The sequence below is a fragment of the Podarcis muralis genome, chromosome 2, assembly GCF_964188315.1.
Source record: "Podarcis muralis chromosome 2, rPodMur119.hap1.1, whole genome shotgun sequence".
Taxonomy (NCBI): domain Eukaryota; kingdom Metazoa; phylum Chordata; class Lepidosauria; order Squamata; family Lacertidae; genus Podarcis; species Podarcis muralis.
In genome coordinates, this window is record NC_135656.1 from 51092729 (window position 1) to 51114321 (window position 21593).

The window sequence follows — 21593 nt, forward strand, 5'->3', positions numbered from 1 at the left end:
ACTGGCAGTGGGCAGGAACGTGTGGATTTGCCGCCCAACTCCAACTTCCCACCGGTGTTCCGGCCACATCTGAAAAGTTGCGCCTTTGCTTCCACATCCCCTCCGCCCCCCAAAAGCACACCCCCCCCCCATTCTCAGCGGCACAAGCGAAAGGCATGGCGCGGAGAGGCGCTTCTGCGTGTTTGGCCTGAAAGCGCTGGCGAGCCGCACGGTGGTCGTGGCCCTTTAAGAAGCCCGGGGAGCGGGGCTGGATCAGAGAGCGCCATAACCACACCGCCTGCGCCTGAGTGGGATAGGCTGCTTTGGCAGGGATGGGCTGGGAGGAGCCCTCCTGCATCTGCAAACTCTGGCCAGGGAAAGAGCGAAGGGGGTAGAGCTGGGGGGGAGGAGGAGGAGGAGGAAGAGGAAGAGGAAGCAGAAGCAAGAAAGGGGAAAGGGGGCGGGGGGGACACAGGCAGGCGCTGAGGGTGCTGTGGGGCTCAGGCTCGCCTATCCCTTAGCAGCGCAATCTCTGCAACCGCTGCGTTTAAAAGTTTCTGCGCTTTGGGTCCAGGAGCGTTGACTGCGCCGACCCTCCCGGAGGAGGGGTTTCTTTCGTCTTATCTTCCCCTCTACCCGTCTCCGAGATTTACACTCCTTCCCTCCCCCCTCCCGCTTTATTTTGTTACTTGCTTCTGGGGTTCGGGTTGCAGAGGACCAGCGCTATGCCCCGGAAGAGTATCTTGGAGGTGAAGGTGCTGGACGTGCAGAAGCGGCGAATTCCCAACAAACACTATGTGAGTGAGCGTGGCATGTGTGTGTGTTTGTGTGTAAGTGTAACCCGCGGTCGGGTGGGGAGAATTGCTGAGAGCGCCTTAAAATCCTCTAGCCCAGTGTTTCTCAACCTTGGGTCCCCAGATATTGTGGGAATACAGCCGTTCATTTTCCTCACATGCTGGGACAGATCTGCTGCCCTTGATACAGCTGCTTTGCTGGGATTTCGCACGGGCATCTTCTCCCTGCGTGTTTTTTTTTGGGGGGGGGGGGCGTTGGCTGCAACTCCCTAGCTAGCAGAGAGGCGATGGGGTCGCCTCCCCACAGCCGCTTCTGTGCAGTCTCTTCCATTCCCTCCTGGATCCACTGTGAGTGCATGTTGTAGCTGGAATAGTCTGTCTGTGCACACACTGCAACTTCCTAGCAAGCCAGGCAGGAAGTTCTTGCCGCCTGGCTCTTTCTTTTCTTTCACCAGCGTTGACATTACAAAGGCAGGATTGTGCATGTTGACCAGCCCGTCACTTTAAATCTCTGGCCAGTGCTCTGGACGGGTCCCATCGTGGGATGGGCAAGCATAAGTCTCCCTTGGCGTTTGCTTTTAATGGTTTGCTTGGAAATTTAAACTGCTGGAGGGGATCTGGAGAGCAGCTGCTCTCCTGGCAGAGAAATCTACATGGGTTTCTTCTTTCTCAGAAAGGAAAGTAGTGGCTTTCCTGCCAGATTTGTGTTCAGCAGCCTAGAAGTGCATCTGTAGGGTGTGTGAGAAGTTTGCTCAGATTTCGATATACCCCAGGCAAGAAGACCTCTGGTACTCCCTGCTTTTGTGCCCGCTATGCTTTACAGGCATTGTAAGGCTGTGGGAACCTGGCTGCAATGTGTCAGAACTGTCAGATTCTGTTTGGAGTGTGTATCCATTGGGGCTGGTGACTGGCAGGTTGGGTGCTGCAGCTTGTCATTTCCACTAAACTGGGGTATGCCTGCTGAATAGCAAACACCTCCCCTTCTTGCAGGGTCTGTTCTCCCACTTTTAATATCCTGCCTGTTCTGTGCTGAATCCTTAACACAAATATTTCGTGCATTATAGATTGCGAGGGAACACAGTCTCTACCCAAAGAGTTGACTGGCAACTCTGTTAAAGAATCTATGGCAATGTTTAATTCATTCACAACACACACACACACACACACATATTAGGAGCCGGAGGGGTGAGACTGTGCAAATAGAGAGAGCAGAGATGGAAGGTTGTGCTTCACATATGGGAACCTGATTGTTTCTGAGAATAATGAAAAAGGGAGTTAAGTTAGGAGGCAGCCAGGAGGATGCAGAGGAGAACAAGGAGTGAATGGTAGCATAGGATGAAACATGAGTAGAAAATGCAGGTCTTTTAATTCCATATCCTCTTATACTGTACAAATTGGTGCAGCAGTCGTTCACTATACCTACCTCTAATGGTGTAATGATCCCCCCCACCCTTTTGTGATAAAAAGCTATGATAGTTTTATTTTCATATATTTATACTGTTCTCAGCAACAATTGTCACTAGTATAGGCTTTGTTTTAGAATGTCATAACAATCTGACCTTTTATTTTATTGCATTGATATCCCACTTTTCTCCAAAGGAGCTTAAGGTGGTGTACAGGGTTCCCCATTTTTATCACCACAATGTAACTGTGAGTTAGGCTAGGCAGAGAGAGATGGACTTGGCAGAGGCCACTTACCGGTAATCAGCTACTGAGAAAGAATTTGAACCTGGTCTCTGAGCTCCAACTTTGTTCTCTCCAGATGTTGTTTGACTCCCAATTCCCATTAGTGCTAGCCAGCACAGCCCGTAGTCAGGAGTGATGGGGATTTACAGTCCAAAAACCTTTGGAGGGCACCAGGTTGGGGAGGGCTGCTCTAACCACTGCACCACAGCGACAATCTGCCAAATTTTCATAGTGGAGAAGGCAACACAAGGAAGCAGGTGGGGAGAGGAAGATAAACAAAGGAAACAAGTAGCGGGGATGATCTATAGTACAATCCTATGCCAATAAACTCTATTGTGTCCAGTAGAGCTTAAAGATACCCCTGCCCGTACGGGCCAGTCGTGTCCGACTCTAGGGTTGTGTGCCCATCTCACTTAAGAGGCCGGGGGGCAGCACTGTCCGGAGACACTTCCGGGTCACGTGGCCAGTGTGACGAAGCTTCTCTGGCGAGCCTGCACCAGCGCAGCACACGGAAACGCCGTTTACTTTCCCGCTAGAAAGCGGTACCTATTTATCTACTTGCACTTTAGGGGTGCTTTCAAACTGCTAGGTGGGCAGGAGCTGGGACCGCAGACGGGAGCTCACCCCGCTGTGGGGATTCGAACCGCTGGCCATGCGATCGGCAAGCCCTAGGTGCTGAAGATTTACCCACAGCGCCACCCGCGTCCCTGTCCAGTAGAGCTTACTCCTTGTTAAATATGTTTAGGATTTCAGCCAAAATGCAGTTGCAGACATGTGCTTTAGAACTGGCTGCAGTTGGAGATGAGATTCTACTTACTTAAACATATTAATTATAAATTAATTAATTAGATTTATATACCACCCTTCCTCGCAAGATCTCAAGGCGGTTCACAGAATAAAAATACAAGGCATAAACACCAGTAAATAATTAAAACAAAAACAACAAAGCAATACCCCCTTCCACAAACACATTTAAAAGCCTCTTCTACTAGATTGCTGCTGCTTTTTATAATGCTTGCTTTTTAAAATACCTTGCTTATAACATGACATTACCTTATGTATCTTATTAGACTGGGGCAGAGTTAGGTCTTGCTTTTACTCTTCACTATGGATAATTTCTTTTGTTTCTTAAAACTGAATGCTGCCTTTGCACCAAATGATGCTATAGTGCTGGCCACATTCATCCTTTGAAATACATTCCTGAGTTGACTGGAATAGGTTTTTTTAATCTTTGGAAGGATCTGCCAGTGACTACAGATAGAGATGCTCTTAGCTGTGTTCTAGTTCTGTCTGGGACATGATAGTATGGAGGAAATGCATAATCAAAGGGGGGGGGGAGATGGTAGGCTCTTACACATAAGAGAAAAAGTGAGTCATTTGGGAAAAGACAATCCTTTAAATCAGAAGGAAAATCAACAAGAAATTGTTGCCTGTAATGAAGGATAGGCGAAATGAATCAGTTTGGTATAGCTCTTCAGTTCAGATGGACATAAGATTTGATTGTCATACCCCAGAGGTTTTCAACCTTTTTGAGTCCATGGCTCCCTTAACCAATTACAATCTTTCTGTGGCACCCCTGTGGGGCTCAGGAGCCCAGTTGTGTCACCCCTTGCCTGCAGAGCTGACAGCCTCTCACCCTTTTTTGAACACCCTCCCTTGTGGAGTGTTCACTCAGCCTCTTCCCTCCCCTTTCCTTGGGAGTCCTCGGGGCAGCCGTCCCTTGTCTCTGAGCTGACCCCTGCCCCAAAGAGAGGTGCCTCCCAGAGGCACCATTCACCTACGGAGCTTATGGCCAGGGCTGCTGCAACAAACAGCTGTGCAAGCCTTTGGGAGGCAGAGACAAGAGAGGGCATCAGGGCAGGGAGGGAAGGAAAGAGGGATGGAGGCCAGTGTTGCCCACGGCACCCCTGACCATCATTCAAGGCACCCCAGGGTGCCACAGCACACTGGTTGAAAAACACTGTCGTACCCTAACGACCTGTTGTTGTTTAAATGAGGCAGTCCTGCTTTCTAGCTGACTGTAGGGTTGGGCGGTTGTTTGTATCTTGGTCAATTCAAATGCCATGGTTGCTACTGCAGAAACCAGCTCTGTAATTTGCACTCCCTCCTTCCTTTGAGTAGATTAATTCCTTGGTCCCCTTTCCCAGCTCGGAAAGTTTTGGAGGTGGAGGAGGAAAAGGGGCTTGTACCCAACCTCCCAGTAAGATGCGGTGTGAGGTCTGGAACTTGTGTTGCAATCCCTTATGGGAGTAAGCACCAGTGAGCACAATGGGACTCCTGTGCGAAAATGCACCGGATTGTTCTTAAGGGTAAGGTCCTGACAACCAATCTTCGCTTGACTACCAAGGCCCAAACCAAATTTGTGGGTCTCCACTGAGTGCATTTGCATACATCTTACTTGTGCAACCTTCATACTGGGATTGTGTGTTATGAAAAATCCACTTGCACACAAACTGCCCTCTTGGATCAGACCGAAATATCCATCTAGTCAAGCATTTGGTTTCCATCTGCTCACCAGATGCCTCAGCGTGGTTAATTGTGATTTTGGATTTTAGAAGCAAATATTCAGATGGGAAATACACTTCATGCTAGCCAATGTGTGTTCTCAAACAACACTTGTGATGGGAAAATTGGGGTGGGAATAGGAATTCTTCCCTGTAAATTTCTTCCTCACTTTTTTTTTTAATTATAAAAAAATATTAATCAGTGTTGATTCCAATTGGGCAGCACTGCTGGGGGGGGGCAATGTACTAAAAGTGTGTGTGGGGGGGAGAGAGAACCATTTGCAGAGGAGAACTGATGAACACGGAAAGGGCTAAGCATCTTTCTGTGCTGGTTCTCACCTGCAAATACCCCCCCCCCATTATTAGTATTATAAGGCAAATAAGGATAATAATGATATGGTGGCTCTAGAGCCTATATTTATTTTATAGCATGTAGATCTGTCCAAAGATTTCTGCTGGCCATATATATCCAATGAGTTCCTTCAGACAAGTTCAGCTCTTTGACTGCATACCTGGGACTGTTTGCACGAGCAAGAATATATTGTGTGAACTAGGCCTGAGGCTCATTGTTATTTACACAGATCTTTTTTTCTGTCTTGCCCTTCCTCCAGTTATTTATGATGGAAAAAATACTGACTTCTCCCTTTTGGAGTAGCATGAAAATGGTTGGTGATGTCATAATTCCTCTTCAAATTACAGTACTGCTCTAAGTGAAGGATTAAAGGCTGCCTTCCCTCTTGGCAAATGTGAGCCTTCCACGTCTTCCAGCAATGGAAAATATCCACCACAAATATGTTTGCTCTCATTTGATTCCTTAGATGATTCTTTAACAGTTAAAAGTTTTTAGCCCTTGAAAAGAGAATGAACTTGTGATTCTGTAATTCAGCTCTGACAACCTTTGCAGGAATATCTTGTGTTGTGGTTGATTTGAAATTGGCTGCTGCTGACCTTTACACACCAAGACTAGACCTTTGTTCTTTATCTTCTACCTGAGCTAGGAGTCTTTCACCCTATTTTTAAATGTTCTCATATGCTTCCCCCCCGTCCCAGTGGATGAAAATACAGGATGAGATTTCCTTTGGAATCCATAGTTTTTCAGCTTGCCATGTATTTCCATCTTTTGAAGGGCAGGTGTGAAAATAAAGGGCAATTTTAGGAGTCTTCTTTTGTCTCTGGAATCCTATGGTGTTTTGTTTCTGAGAAACCTTCACACCCACCCCACACACATTTAAATTGATGTGATTATACCATCTACCTGCAGATAGAAGACATCTCCAAACATATTCTTATCTAATAGGCTTTGTGAATTAAGAGGTCACCTGCAATGAGATCTTCCTACTTTGGTACATGCACTGTTTCTTCACTGGTGACATTCCAGTGATTCCAGAGCACAAGTACCCCACTCCAACAATAGTTGTGGAAAAATAATTAGAATTGTTCAGAGAAAGCTTGGAATGGGAAAGAATCACAAGGCCATTCTCTCTCCCCCCACCCCCATTTGATCATGGACAGTTGTACATGCATACCGTGACCACATGAAGAATGGTAGACCAGTTTGTACACATAGGCAACCTGCAACCATCTCTGTGCCCAGGTGCTAAAAAAAGTACAGTTGGACAATGTAGTTGCACTAAACTTTCAGCCATGAAGCTCACTGTGTGGCCATTGCCAGGCACACTGTCTCTCAGCCTAAACTACCACACTGGGGAGTTGCTTGGCTAAAAAGTGGACAAATGGTGTAAGCTGCTGCCTTCAATTCGTTGGAGGAATAAATGTATTTTGAAGTAAATCATGTTTCTGTTTCTGGAACCCTGTGAACTAGATTAACGTTGAAGTGAAAGAGAACAGTGTTTGCCCTTGAATCTGTACATAAGAACAAGACAGATTCCCAAAGACAGTTAATTATATACACTCCAAACCTATTTTTACACAATAAGTAGAGAGGCAGAGTCATCTTGCTGTTGGCTACCTACAAGGCTCTTTCTGTGAGGTTGGAGCCAACCGTAAATAGGCCTGCTAGGCCTTCTCAACTACTTTGAGCACAGACCTGCCTTTCTCTTCCCTGAAGGCAGTTTCTTAGTATTCATGAGTTTGGAAAACTCCCTACTTTCGTAGTGTCATAGTCTGACCTAGAAATGACCTGTGCATTTCCCCACCCCCAGACAGACAGACAGGCAGACAGTCAGTTGCACTTAACTTAATTCTATGGAAAGTTGTATTTTCAGCTGCGGGTCAATAATGGGGAGACTGGTTCTCTGAGAAAAGGCTGAGGAAAGTGTGGCCTTGAGTAACTTTTGGTACTCATTTATTGAGTGCTTGGAAGATCTGATGTTTGAGAATCTGCTTCTGTCCTCATTTATCTCTGTGGCGGCTGTAACAGAGTGCAGAGTTGCATGTAACTTTTGTTTCTTCCTCCTCCCCACATCCCCTCAGCTTTGGAGAAACCTGCTTCAGGTGAACTTGTTGCATCTAGTTAGTGGAGTTATGATATCAAATCTGTGTTTCAAAATGAACTTAACCTTTTCTCTCATCTCATGGTTGATGAATGCGTCAGCACCTGTTTGGGCAATGGGTCATCTTTGTGTTCAAGGATCTGAACTTTTGCCTTGGGTTGCCTAACAGTCTGAAGACAGATATTGATTGAGTCTGGGAGGAGTGTAAGTGTGGAGGAGGAGGAGGAGGAGGGCAAAAGTGAACTATTTAGTACAGGTGTGGGAAGCCTTTGGTCCTCTAGATCAGTGTTCCCCAACCTTGGGCCTCCAGCTGTTTTTGGACTACAACTCCCATCATCCCTCGCTAGCAAGACCAGTGGTCAAGGATGATGGGAATTGTAGTCCAAAAACAGCTGGAGGCCCAAGGTTGGGGAACACTGCTCTAGATGTTGCCAAATGACAACTCTTATAATCCCTGGCCATTGGCCATGCTTGCCAGCGCTGATGGCAGTTGTAGTTTAGAAACATCTGGAGAGCCAAAGGTTCCCCACTCCTGAATTAGTACTATGGCTCCAACTGATCTAGATTAATCCCTGGATTTCTCAGTGGCAACCTCAAAAAGTGGAGTGTTGCACCTGTTTGCAGTGTGCATGCAACTGCTGAGACTTGGCCTGTTACCCTATGTACAAGGCCTGTTACCCTATGTCTGTGCCCTTAATCCTCTCACAGTAAATAAAGCACAAGACACTTTCGTCTTTACAGAAATATCTGTAAGCTGGTTCCTTTTCTATAGGAACCCTTACCTGGGGCCAGGGTTCAGGAATACAATTAAAAGAAGTATAGATACCACAACATACTGCTCCACAACTTACAAAATGGAGGTGCTAATCTGGCTCTGAATTTAGAGATGAGCTAGGAGCCGGTGTGAAGTGACATATGTTGGTGTGGTTGGACTAGAAGATTGGCAATGCTAGACTTCCAGTGTTCTTGGGAATTGTTAAGAACATTTTTCTCTTCTACAGCTGACAAAGGGTTACATCTTTTTGTAGCTGGTAACAGTTTTTCTTCTAATAATGCTAGCAAGTAGATGAATGCATTGGAAATAAGCTCTTGATGGATGTCTTAGTAATGGAGTTTGCTAGTGATGCCAGACCAGTAATGAATGATGGATGAGAAAAGTAAGTGATTGAAATCTTTATTTTTAAAATATGAGGACAGATAAAGCGCTCCTTTTGTAAGATTATGCATGCACTGCTCCAAGCTGCAGCTTTTTAGTTGGGGGCAGTGACTGGTCAGCACAACATTGCTGATTCTATTACATTGAAATACATTGGTATTTCCTGCAACGTACAACCAAACCACTGCACTATATGAATTACAAGTGGCTGGACTCGTGTGTTAGCACTCATCTGAAGGCATATTGGCTCATGAATTGGTGCATGTGCAGAAATTGCTGATATGATATCCCCTTTTGTTTAGGTTGATGACTGTAAGGTGAGTTGAAGACACCCCCCAATAGGTGCTTTGTAATGTCGACTTTGGGTGATTTAGACAGTTGTTCAGTGCTGAGCCATGCCAAGCATCGGATTATCATTTGGTAGTATAGGAAGGTATGAGATGTGGCCTGGTGCCTTAACTAACAGTACTGGCATTGTGTAAACTTACATCTGGTCCTGAAACATGCCACAAAGCTGCTACCATGAAAATTCAGAAATGTGAGTACAGATGGAGCATTACTCTTCTGGCTTTCCTATCTCTAAATAGGCAGAAAATGGAGGGGTTGTCTTCCAAATGAAACATGGGATCCCTTATCCACGATTTCCGTGGCTTGCCCTGCATTTATCCCCCAGTCACTGATAAAGTCAAATTTTATTTTCTAAACCCACTTGTGCACACTTAAAATGTACTTGTTTTGCAGGATGTGGTTGCCAATAAACTGAAAGTATTTGAAGAAGAAAACAATACCCCCTCAATGTAAACTTTGGTTAGACTCTAGTCCTGTTGGACTCCTGTGGTGTGTCTTCCTCTTACCGCCTGGTTTGTCTCAAGACCACCAGCTCTGCTCTTGCTAAAAGGTTCTGGCACTTGGTTCCCCTGTTGATAATGCTAAGTGATGCCACATCTGATGAACTTGGTAAATTCCCCCTGACTTCTGGTGTAAGTTCATATTGAAAGAATCATGTGGCTTCAAGAGTGGAGATGGGGGTTGTGACTCGCTGGGTTTTATTTCTCCCTATTCAGTTGCTTTGAGGGGTTTTTTCCCCCTCTCTCTGACAGCTCTGTTACAGTTGGACAGATACCATTTGCATTTCTCTAGCAGCTTGTCACTCTTGGCAGTTTTCCTTTTGGCTATTTTTTTCCAGTCCCGTTTCCTTCAATATGTGGTTGCTACAGCTAGTGAAGGGACATGGAAGATTGGGAGGGAATTGTATTATATAGATGAGATCATACAAGGAGGTATCTGTGAGGAACAATATTCTTTTGAGCCAGGACATATCACCCAGAAGGATATTTTCCTTCTCCATATGCAGCAAGGTTTTAATTAGTCGGGGGTTAAGCTTGACAATACAAAGACTTCTTAAAACCCAACTTGGTTAAATGCCCATCATGTTTTAAATGTTTGTAATATAACGCACAGGCATATTTTATATATAAAACCACAAATTAAACACGTAATTAGCAAGAGACAGCACCTCCCATCTATGTTGGAGATCAATCCTAGTAGCATTTTATGTTGGTGAAAGTGACCCCCCCCCCCCCGAAATATACATGGAGAACTTACCGCATTTTAATTTTCATATTATTCACATGAGGCACCCGTGTAAGAGCAGGGCAGATTCTCATGGGAGCAGTTTCTGAGGTAATGTGGTCCCAAGTCATTTAGGGCACAGGTGGGTAGAGTTCAGATGGTAGGATCTACTTTGCTTTTTACTACAATATCAGTATCCACCAACTAGGTTCAAGAGATAAAGAATGATGAGCCCAGGAATTTCTTTTGAAGATTAGAACTTCCATGCACAAAATCCAGCCCTGTTTATTTCCTCCCCGATTTTTTCAGTGACATAATTGGTGGTGGTGGTAAATTATTTTGTTCTTAGCATTGGTCAACATTTGGGAGTCAGAAACATTTGTCCATAGTGTATGAAATAAATTATTATTACTACACCAACCCAAGCTCTATATAAAACTGTTTAAGAATAGATGGTGACTGGGATCTGAAGGGTTACTTCAGATGTGTCTCCCAGGGATCACCTATACCCAGTAAAATGCATTTGTTTAATCCATGCCTTATTGCTCCCCTCCATTTAAAGAAGCCAACTGCCCTGCAACATGGGACAGGAGACTGCCCTTAAGGAAGTGGGGCCCTGAACCTCCCTTAGGCCTGTAGAACTTGTTGCCCAGTTCTTTGGATCACAGGTCAATATTTGGTAAAGCTCAGACTTAAGTTGTCCATTTGAAGAAAACTTTATGGAGTACCTTTGTTCTATTTTGACCTTTTGCTATGGTCACTTCCTCAGCATTTTCCCATCCATATAAATGGGTGTGGGTAGAAAGGAGAATGTTTTGTAACGAGAATACTTATCTCTATAGTGGATACTTGACCCAAAAAGCAGGGGGGAAATAGTTTTTACCAAATTTCCAATTCTTACTGATAAGCAAGCCCTACAAATTAGCCAGTTGATTTTCCCTTCTACCTAGAAGTCATAGGGCCGGTCCACACATTAGCTGGTACGGTGATCTGAAGTTAGGACATTGGGTTTTCAACAGGGGAGCCTTCCTTTAGATGTAAGAAGAGCCCGGCTGGATCAGACAAACGCCTGTCTAGTTCAGCCTTCTGTTTCCACAGTAACCAATGAAATGCTTATGGGAAGCCCATAAGCAGGACATGAGTATGGTGAAATTTGCAGTATATGTGTTCTTGTCATGCATTGGATGCTGCTTTCAGCAGGTTGCTAGTTACCTCATTCAGCTCCAGTGTCCCACTATGCATATGAAATTATCAAAATGGTGAGTGTGTGGGCCAATCCACGATTTCAGTGTGCATGAGTCATACTGATCACGGAATGATTACTTAAAAGGTTGCTGGGAAAGTTCCCCTTCTTTCTTAACGTCTTCCTAGGATGTGCAAATCACACACACAGTCCCCTTCTGCAGTATGATCAAGCATGCAGAGGCTATCTCTGGCTAATAAAGTGTTCCATTTCCTCTAGAGGACTCCCAAGATGCACTTGGTTCACCAAAAGGGCTTGCCGCAAAGCAGCCAGCATGACATCATTTAGGTCTTTGGCCCCCAGAAGTTCTGGCTCGCTAAGCATTCTATAGCATTTCAGTAATGGATCACTTTTGGCAGCCTGCCTAGAGAGAGAGGGAGAGAGCCTTCTACTGGGGCTGGAAAAGCCTGTATATCTTTGTTGCTTTCCCTTCTTTACGCTGCCTGTATTTCAAGCCTATTCTCATGAGACTTTAATCAGATTTGTGGAAACTACTTACAGGGGACTGGTTTTATTTAAAGCTCAGAGTAGTTAAACAAAACCTGGGAAAGTAAGAGATTGCAATACAATACTGGAGGGTGGGGGAAAGAAAAGTGTGTGTGTGAGAGAGAGAGAAATCCACATCCATCTTGCAAAAGCGATAATTTTGACTTCCTAGTTGGGGTTTTCAAAATGGTATCTTTCCTAGGGTTGTAAAGGACTGGGGTGAAGCTGGACCAGATCTTCAGGGGTGCTCTTTTCCTTCAAATGGGAATTGATGCATCCCTAGTCTCTCTCTCTCTCTCTCTCTCTCTCTCTCTCTCTCTCTCTCTCTCTCTCTCTCTGTGTGTGTGTGTGTGTGTGTTGCGCACACACAGACATGAAATTCAGCAATATACAGCATGGAGCAGCCTGTTGCTAAGGGGTGCTTTGTATGTGATTCTGTCCATTGAAGGCAAAGAATGGAGAGCAGGAGAAGAAAAAGTTATAGAGAGGGGCTTGATTACAACATGACAAATGTTAAATGTGTAGGTGCAACAGAGAAAGGAGTGGAGGAGATGGGGGTAGCCTAGGAAATAGAATGGATGCTCTCCAGAAACAGAAGGTTGTGTGTACATGGGGGGGGGGGGAGATGTTTCAGGGATTTGTGGAGAAGGTAGCAAAAGTGGTTGAGCCATAGAGAAGTATGTAACCAAGTGCAGTTTATAGGTCCCACTTCCAAGCAGATGGTGGTCCTTCTGCACATGGGAGTCACTCCTGAATTGTTATTGCAGCTTCAGGGGGAGGAGAGCAAAAGGAAAGAATGAAATAAGCTGCAGGCTCCCAGTAGAGGTTCCATTTTTGTGACCTTGTCTGAGGTGGGAGTGACCTGCATAGGTAAGCTCAACCAGTAACAAAAGCTTTGAGATGGAATAAAGTTAACATTTAATATTTATTTTCACAAAATATACAGAGAAGCTTTATCAGAGAGAAACATATTGGTATATGCTTCTGTTGGTCAGAATGCTGGTTAATACTGTAGTCCAGGATGAACTGTTGATGTTTCTTTGTTGCCATGGAGGCTAATAATTAGGAGATGGCTTCCTGATCATCAGGAACTTCCTTGTGACCATCAGGGCTTGGAGAGGGTGATTTCTTGTTAACTGAAGGGAGTGGATGACAACTGTGTGTGTGTGTGTGTGTGTGTGAGAGAGAGAGAGAGAGAGAGAGAGAGAGAGAGAGAGAGAGGAGGAGAAGCTGCTGTTTGCGGTTTGGAAGAGGTGGAGAGAGGAAAGTTTCTGGCAGGAGCTAGCAGAAAGTGGGGATAGCTTTGAGGATGGGTTGTCCATGTTTCTCTTTAGACCAGGGCTGGGGAACCTGTGGCCCTAAAGATTAGACTACAGTTCCCATCAGTCCTAGCCAGCATGGCCAATGATTAGGGCTTATGGGAGTTGTAGTGCAATAGCCTCTGGAGGGTTTGAGGCTCCCCATTACTGTCTTATGAACCTGTATTGCTGAGGCCCTTGCTTACTCTCAACTTATATTCTGCTTCTCTATATAAAATAAGGTGCCTTTTATAGTGTTTGTTTTAAGGCGCTCTCATGCCTGGGAAACCAAGCCTTGTGGCACTGGAACTTTTTATTTCTCAGGGATGTGAATTCATGGTACTGTGGGGAAAACTTTGTTGCCCCAAGTCAGTCCACCCCTAAATAGCTAGCAAGGCTGGGTAAAGTGCTTTCAGATTCTTAGACACAACAAATATTGGATGCAACATGCTCTTTTTCCCAAGAGGTGAGCAAACAGAGGAAAGCAGTGACAGCAGCAGAACCCCAGGAGGAGATATGGCTGTTGTTTGGCATGGCCAACAGCCAAGACTAACAGCCTGCGATCTCTAAATATTTACCAGTTTTCCCAGGGCAGTAAATTCTGCAAGTGGGTGGGAAATTAGCTAACTCTGAAGAACATTCACAGGGAGCGTATTCCTGATGCTTTTAATCCCTGTCTGCTCTGTGCCACCATTGCACTTGGGCCTTTGGGATTGTAGTGTTGGTGATAAATTTTCTTAAGTTTGTGTGCAGGGACTGGAAGCCAAATTTAGATGATAATGAAGCGAAGCGTGCTCTTGTCCCTTTCTAAGACTCAAATTTGTGGCTACAGACAATGTGTATGAAGGATATCAAACTGCTAGTCATAGATATCGATGAAAGCAACTACTTAGAAATGGGAATGATTAAGCGGTATAGAAATGTGTTAAACAGGCAAACAAACAGTTGTGAAACAATGTCAGATACATTAATTTTGCCCATGTGAGGGTTCTTCATTGTGGGGCTTCATTTACCTTGAGCATCCATTAGGAAGATCAAACCAAAATGTTTCCAAGCAGCACAACCCTGAAGGTTCCAGGGCAGCGTGGATAAAGCGTTCGCCCCACCCCACCCTATAGCAGTGATTGTACAGTACTCCCTGCAGTTGCTGCTGAGCACCAATTTTTTAAAAACTCAGTCCACAGTGAAGCCAGGAAGTGTTCCCCTAGCTGTTACAGATGTTATCACATAGCTGGCTCTTATTTGTTCTATTGCATCATTATACAGCCAAACTGGAAGCCCTGTTCACACAATTGTGTGCCAACTGTGCATTGATTGTAAAGTGGGGCTGTGCCTTTCAGCTCTGTCCCTGCGAGCACATCTGTTTTCCTGGAACAAAATTGCATTGTGTGTGGTTGCCTGGAAAGAAACAAGAAACCTGCAAGGTTCTGCTTGCTTTTAGAGGGGCTCCATGCAGCTGGGACACCTGCACAGCTGGGTGGCCTGATTGTGTAGAGCAGCTTCATGCGTGGAGCAGCTCATGCATTGAGTTTTCACTTACAGACTATTGTAGACAATGCAGGGTTGTTTTAGGTAGCAGGGTTAAAAGTGTGGTCCTGGTCCTCAGTCAAAGCACAGCAGCTCTACATGTGAGGAATGTGTGAATGACAGTTAATGCTTTCTGACCTCACTTGGGCTTCTTGTGGGTTAATTTAGAAAATCACAGCTATGGGGATTACAGATAAATCATTAAAAAGGGCAAGAAAGGTGAGTTAAAAGGACTTTCATTAAAGCGGCCCCTTTCAATACAAAAAAAGTTTGCATATAAATGATGCAAAGAAACCACCCCCAGCTACTGCCCTTTCTGAATAGCTGCCCAGACAATGATCATCTTCTAAGGATTAATTAAAGTATCTCTTTAATGGACTATGGAAGCATCGTAACAGCATTTTGATGTGATCCGAGTTCCCTAAAGTGTCTTTCTTCTTCCCCACAGGTATACATTATTAAAGTCACCTGGTCCAATGGCGCCACTGAAGCAATTTACCGACGGTACAGCAAGTTCTTTGACCTGCAGGTAAGATTATTGCTGTGTTTTTGCTGTATTCTGGGGTTCCTGTTCTGGAGGGCTATAACCTATTATCTGACTTACGTTTGGGATGGCACAGAGTATTTTGGTCAGGTGACAGTTTTACACTTTTACATAACAGCTGCCCTGAATGGAGTATGAAGTCCTGTGGCTGGTTCGTCTCCTATGGTTTTGCATGTTTATTGGAAGTGCCAGCATTAATGTTGATCCATGTCACACCTTTCCTTCTTTCTGAGAACCACCCTCTTGGTTCCAGACATGCTGGAGCAGGATAGTATCATAGAATTGTAGAGTTGTAGGGAGACCCCAGGGGTCATCAAGTCCCTGCAATTCAGGAATCTCGGTTAAAGCATCCATGATGGCTATCCAACCTCTGCTGAAAAACCTCCAAGGAAGGAGAGTCTACAACCTCCCGAGTACAGAAGAGGGCGAGCTTGGGGGTTTGGGAGGCGTGTTCCCAAATGCAAGGAGGCTGCCAGATAACTAAAGTTAAGATCTTCCTCTTCAGAAATGCTTTTTAAAGACATGTTTTGATGTTCACTGCAGATATTTGACTTCAAAGTTTTACTGGAACCGGGTTATGTTTTATTGCTCCTGTTTCCTTTTTGTGTGTTTGAGTTTTATTTTTGACTGCTGCCTTTATTGGAGGTTTTACTTGGTATTATGGATTGATTTTAATGTTGCCAGCTGCTTTGAAAGTCAGTTTGGCCAAAAAGGAGAGTAGACGTGTAGGAAATAAATGAGAGAAGCAGCAGCAAAGAAGCTACTTCACAACTTTGCCAGAGTTGCTCTGGGTCTTCCATGCTCAGCATGTGAATGTGGCCTTTAAAACTGCAACTGCTTCGTTGTGGAGGAGAACTTGCTTTCTCTGAAGCTTCATATAAACCCTAAGTTAAGGCCAAGTGCTTCTCGACTTGAGTTACATGGGTTGGGCATAAGATTCACGTGCAAGGTCACAACTGATGCATTTTGGCCTGCTCTTAAGGAAACTTAGATGTAGTCTGGATTCCCTCAGTCTTTCCTTCATGCGTTCCATGGGCCTTCTGTGTCCAGTGGAGTCACTTGTATCTAACAATTAAGACAGGGATGGAGCTTGCCATGCAAGTAACACAAACCATTTGCTGTGAAGGTGTGGTAGATCTGTACAGTTGGGCAAAGGCTCACTTGTTTATTTTATCAGGATTTATCTTATTTTAATCCCTTGCGTGTTAGATTTTGACCTGAAAGTTCACCCCATATGTCTTCAAGCTCCGGTTTAAATCACATTTCTAAAAGTTGCAAGATGCTCATGTCTTCATAATGTATATGTGAATTTTGCACATTTGTCTTTTTCCTACATGCCTTAAAGTAGCTTTCAGTAAAGGGGGGGGGGGGGCGGAGCCAGTTGTTTGGAAAGTGTTAGTTTTCATACCCACTACTGCTTCAGATGTTGCTTTGCTGCCTTAAATGATTGTAGAATGAGGAATTATTTTTTCCCCAAAATTGTGTTGAATTGGTGATGCTTTATTTCTGGTGCTTCAGAGTTTGGATATTAGCTTAATAGTGTCTAAATATCTAGCATGCTGAATTAGGGTGTTTGTTGCTACCAAATGTTTCAGGCCGTAGTCTGATGTGGTTACTTGGAACATGCAGAGTGCTCGTTTGGGGCCATCTTTTTAAGTGACACTTCATTTAGCTCCTGCTCATTGTGAATGGAATCCGTTTCTGGTAAACTGGTGGTCACAAAGTTTTTGTGAGTCTGGTGGGTCTAGTATCCAGTGGTTAGGATTCCTATTTTGATACAAGCCCCTTCATTCAGCTCCTTTCTCCAGTTTCTCCATGAACAATGACCCTAATGAATTATTTTGCCAGTAATGCACACCATGGAATGTAGAAAGAGAATTAATTCATTGCACAGCATTATTGGCAGCATAATGCATTGCAGGTTTCTGGAAAGAGAATACATTATATTACAGAGTTTTCTTGTTTTTCTGCAGCACAAATGTGATACCCAGTTCCAATTTTAATGCATAACTTTCTCTCTTTCTCCTACTTTTGCCCAGTGGTTTTGTTATTATCATATGTAGTAAGTTAATTTTCGAGGAGGGTGGTTCGGATGCTGCTAAGGGTAGACAAAACCACAATGGAGGGCAGTGGCGTAGCGTGGGTTGTCAGCACCCGGGGCAAGGCAAGTAATTTGCGCCCCCTAACCCATGGATTTGCGCCCCCTAACCCGTGGATTTGCGCCCCCTAACCCTAACCCCCAGATGTTGCGTCCGGTGCGGCCGGCCCCCCCTGCACCCCCCACGCTACGCCACTGATGGAGGGTAGGGTTGGCTGATATCAGCATTGCGGTATATCACCAGCAAAACATTGCGGTCTGGCGATATACCACAATGTTGAAAAACCAAGTTGCATTGGCCTCAGCCTGCAAGGCACCAGGTAAATTGCCGCAGGTCTCACTGCGGGAGCTGAGGCAGTTTCACCCCAGTGCCTAGCAGGCAGGGACAACACAGCTTGTTTGTACGGCTCAGCTAGGGCATGGGAGAGCTCCCGATCCTTATCTGAGCCATTCCTGGTGCTCCCCCGGCTTGCGTGGGAGCCAGTGCCAGGCTGTAGGATCCTTTAACTGCTCAGCTAAGGGGGATGGCAACCGCTGAGCAGTTTAAAGATGCAGAGGGAGGAACAAGCTGTATTGGTGCCTCGCCGATGCAGCTTTTTTGTCCCTCTGTGCAGTATGAGGGCAAAGTGGGATGGCGGCTTCACTTAGCGATATATCTCTGGTGAAACCGCCACTGCTCCTGAGTTGCTCTGCTAGTAACGCTCGCTGAGGGAAGTCACTAGCAGAGGGACTCAGGAGCTGTGGCGGTTTCACCAGTGATATACCTCTGAGTGAAGCCAACATCGCGGTCTGCTCCTCATACTGGTCCTGGGTGATCTATGGATATATCGCCTAGGCCTCATGAAAGGGCTGATTTGATCCGAAAGTTGGTGGCAAAAGCCATACAGAATATTCCTATCTAGTTCTGGACATAAGATGAAGAGTGTGTTTTCCAAAGGGAGATGAGCCAAGGACACTAGCTGTGCTTTATGAGCCAGAACACAAACTCGGCTGCATAGACGAGAGGAAAATCCCAAGTGAGCACCTGTTAAAATTGCTTCCATAGCCTCGTGATCTGAATCTGGGCATTATAGCAAGTCCCAAACCTAAGGACTGGTTTCTTGATCGAGTGCCTTGCAACAACTTTTTTTTTCACCTGGAGTCTGCAAAGGTGGTTTACAAAATTGATTAAATACAACTGTTCAGAGGCTAAAAATCTAATGGATGACTCAAGTTCCTTTGAGACTGGGTGGAGGAGAGAAGGTGTACTTGCAAGATCTCAGCTTGGGAAGGTTCTTCATCAGCCATTTATTTTTGTTTACCTATAGTAATAGAACAGATAAGTGCTGCAATTGTTATCTGTGGTTTCTTCATTATGTTTGCTGTACTGTAATATGAATGGACCACCAGCAATTACATCACAGAGAGCACTTTCAGATCACTTAAACACAATTAAGTTTCAAAGGACTTGACTCATATGCATTAGAGAGGTATAGAGGCTAGTGTGTTAGACTAGGCGTCAGGAGACCATGTTCAAATCCTCAATTATCATGTTACAGGTAGGTAGCCGTGTTGGTCTGCCGTAGTTGAAACAAAACAAAAAAAATCCTTCCAGTAGCACCTTAGCGACTAAGTTTGTTATTGGTATGAGCTTTCGTGTGTATGCACACTTCTTCAGATACACTGAAACAGAAGTCATCAGACCCTTAAATATATTGAGAGGATGGGGAGGGGTATCAGTATTACTCAGAAGGGTGGTTCGAATGGGTGATTGGCTGATAGGTGTGGTAAACTGTTGACGACTGTTAACGACTGCAATTGGTCTTACAGGAAAAAGCAAGGGGTGAGATGGCTAAAAATCATGTATAATGAGATAAGAATCCAATGTCTTTATTCAGACCAGGTCTTTTCTTTCCATGGTTTTAAGGTTGGTAATAAGTTGCAATTCAGCAACTTCTCTTTCCAGTCTATTTCTGAAATTCTTTTGTAATAAGACAGTTACTTTGAGATCTTGTATAGAATGTCCTGGGAGATTGAAGTGTGGTCTAGTGGTTAAGAGCGATGGACTCGTAATCTGGTTCGCGTCTCCGCTCCTCCACATGCAGCTGCTGGGTGACCTTGGGCTAGTCACACTTCTCTGAAGTCTCTCAGCCCCACTCACCTCACAGAGTGTTTGTTGTGCGGGAGGAAGGGAAAGGAGAATGTTAGCCGCTTTGAGAATCCTTCAGGTAGTGTTAAAGCGGGGTATCAAATACAAACCTCCTCCTCCTCCTCCTCCTCCTCCTCCTCCTCTTCTTCTTCTTCTTCTTCTTCTTCTTCTGGTTTCTCTGCCTTGTGATTCTTGATGTCACTTACCATACTCACTGAGTGACTTTGATCTAGTCACTATCTCTCAGCCTAACTTACCTCACATGGTTGTTCTTGTTGAAACAAAATGGGGTGGGGCAATGAATGCTGCTTTGCGGTCACTGAAGACTTGCTAAGTACCTGAGATTGTAATCAGTGGCCTGAATGGAATGAACTTGCTGAATTGTACTCTAATTCAAATGGAAATCAAAATCATTTTTTTTTATGATACTTGTACTTTCATGAATCCTGTTTGATCTGTATTTGCTCTTTTGGTTTCTGGCCTCTTTCTCCTTTTCACCCCCCCCCCCCCAATTTCATACTGCCTTATACTAGTGAGCCATAATTTTTTGTTTTAGTATAAATCTGGATCAACGTGTTGCAAACTTGCTATTCTCTCCTAGATTGTTTCAGATGGAGGAATGGTTCTCATAGAACAGACCTTTTTCCTATTAGCTCATGTTATGCTGTGCCAGGCGATACGATGTACGTGTCACCACCCTGGAAGCAAAGTGCTTTTGCCATCAAAATGGGGTTGGGCATTCAATGTGCCAAAGTTATTTTGGCCACTGATCCATTTGGCAGATATGGTGGAAACTTTATACATGGCATGAGAATAAATTGTAATGTGCACCAAGAGGCTGCCTCCCATTATGCTGAAGATTTCCTTTGGTCGTGCACCCACAAGTTGAATTAGTTCACTGCTTTGTTGTGGGTGGGGTTTTTATTTTTTTTATTTTTATTTTTGGAAAAGGAAAACCATAATGGACGTAGGTCTAGAGTATAAAATTTAACTTAATTCCCTCTTCTTCACCTGCAGCTAAAAATTGATTAGAGAGCTCAGTTGCCTCCTATTTAGAGCTGACAGCTGTATGTCCTGTCTACCATAACTGCTACTAAATTTGGGAGTGCAGGTGGGGAGCATTGATCTGATTCATAGTGGCTTTTCTTTTCCTTACTTGTATGAATTAGGGTGGTGGGATTGTTTTGTACTCTTACCTTCTTGTCCACACCTTAAGTTACATCCTGACAAGTAATCCATATTTCATGTGAGACTGTACAGACATGCCCTAACAGCTTAATGTTACTTGTATAATATTCACTACAGCCATTGCTGTTGGTATACCACCTGAGAGGAAGGCCCCTTAATTGATCCTTCTCTCTTTGACTGTAGGCGTGCTTCACTTCCAATGACCATAGTATTGACACTGGGGTGGGATGCAGTGAGATGTCTCTGCCTATCCTTATCTCTCTTACTTCCCACTGCACTGCTCAGTATAAACTCCCATTTGACTCTGGTTGGGAGATGCTCTCAAGTCTGCCTCCACCCATTGGGAAGGTTTATGAGCACAACTCACCTTTTTCTCATCTGTTTATACTGCCCCTCAGTATAAATGTTAGGGGTGATTTCCAGCAGTGTCTGCCTGCTTGTGGAACAGATTTACCCCACACTGTCCCTTTTTTATCCTCCCACCTGCCCCCACAGTGCCCTCACATACCAAAAACCTGCTCTGGAGAGTTGGGTGAAGTCTCCAGAGCAGATGTGGGGGTCAAAACACTAAGCTTACCTCCCAACACAGCAGCAGCAGGACTAGGGGAACAGTAAAACAGCCACGAATGTCTTTCTGGGAACCGGCATTCTTGCTTGTTTATGGTAACCATAGTTTGGCTATGAGGCCCCTGTGACCTCATTGTTGTCAGCATATAAACAAAATAATATATCACCCCCCCACGACAAAACAATAAAAAACCCTTCACATTGGATCTCTTGTAGACTCGACACTTGCTATTCTAGCCTAGGAGTTTACGGTTATCATTTTGAAACAGTAGCTCAAATGCTTGATAGTCTGTAATACTAATTATTTAAGAAGTCATTACAAAAAAAAATCCCTTTGCAGCAGGGATATTATCTTGTGGTACTGCTAGCA

The 21593-nt window shown here is 44.6% G+C and overlaps 1 protein-coding gene across 2 annotated transcripts in view; it reads left to right on the plus strand.

The window, feature by feature from the left end:
• Nucleotides 1–423: 423 nt before the first annotated feature.
• The window catches only part of SH3PXD2B (SH3 and PX domains 2B), a 104784-nt gene continuing 83614 nt past the window's right edge, over nt 424–21593 (plus strand). The window contains exons 1-2 of one of the 2 annotated variants that reach the window (XM_077924464.1): nt 424–776; nt 15147–15227. In XM_077924464.1, coding sequence (XP_077780590.1) covers nt 705–776; nt 15147–15227 — 153 coding nt within the window. In that variant the 5' untranslated portion in view covers nt 424–704. The remainder of the gene's footprint in view (nt 777–15146; nt 15228–21593) is intronic. The other variant, XM_028717706.2, reaches the window with a different exon arrangement.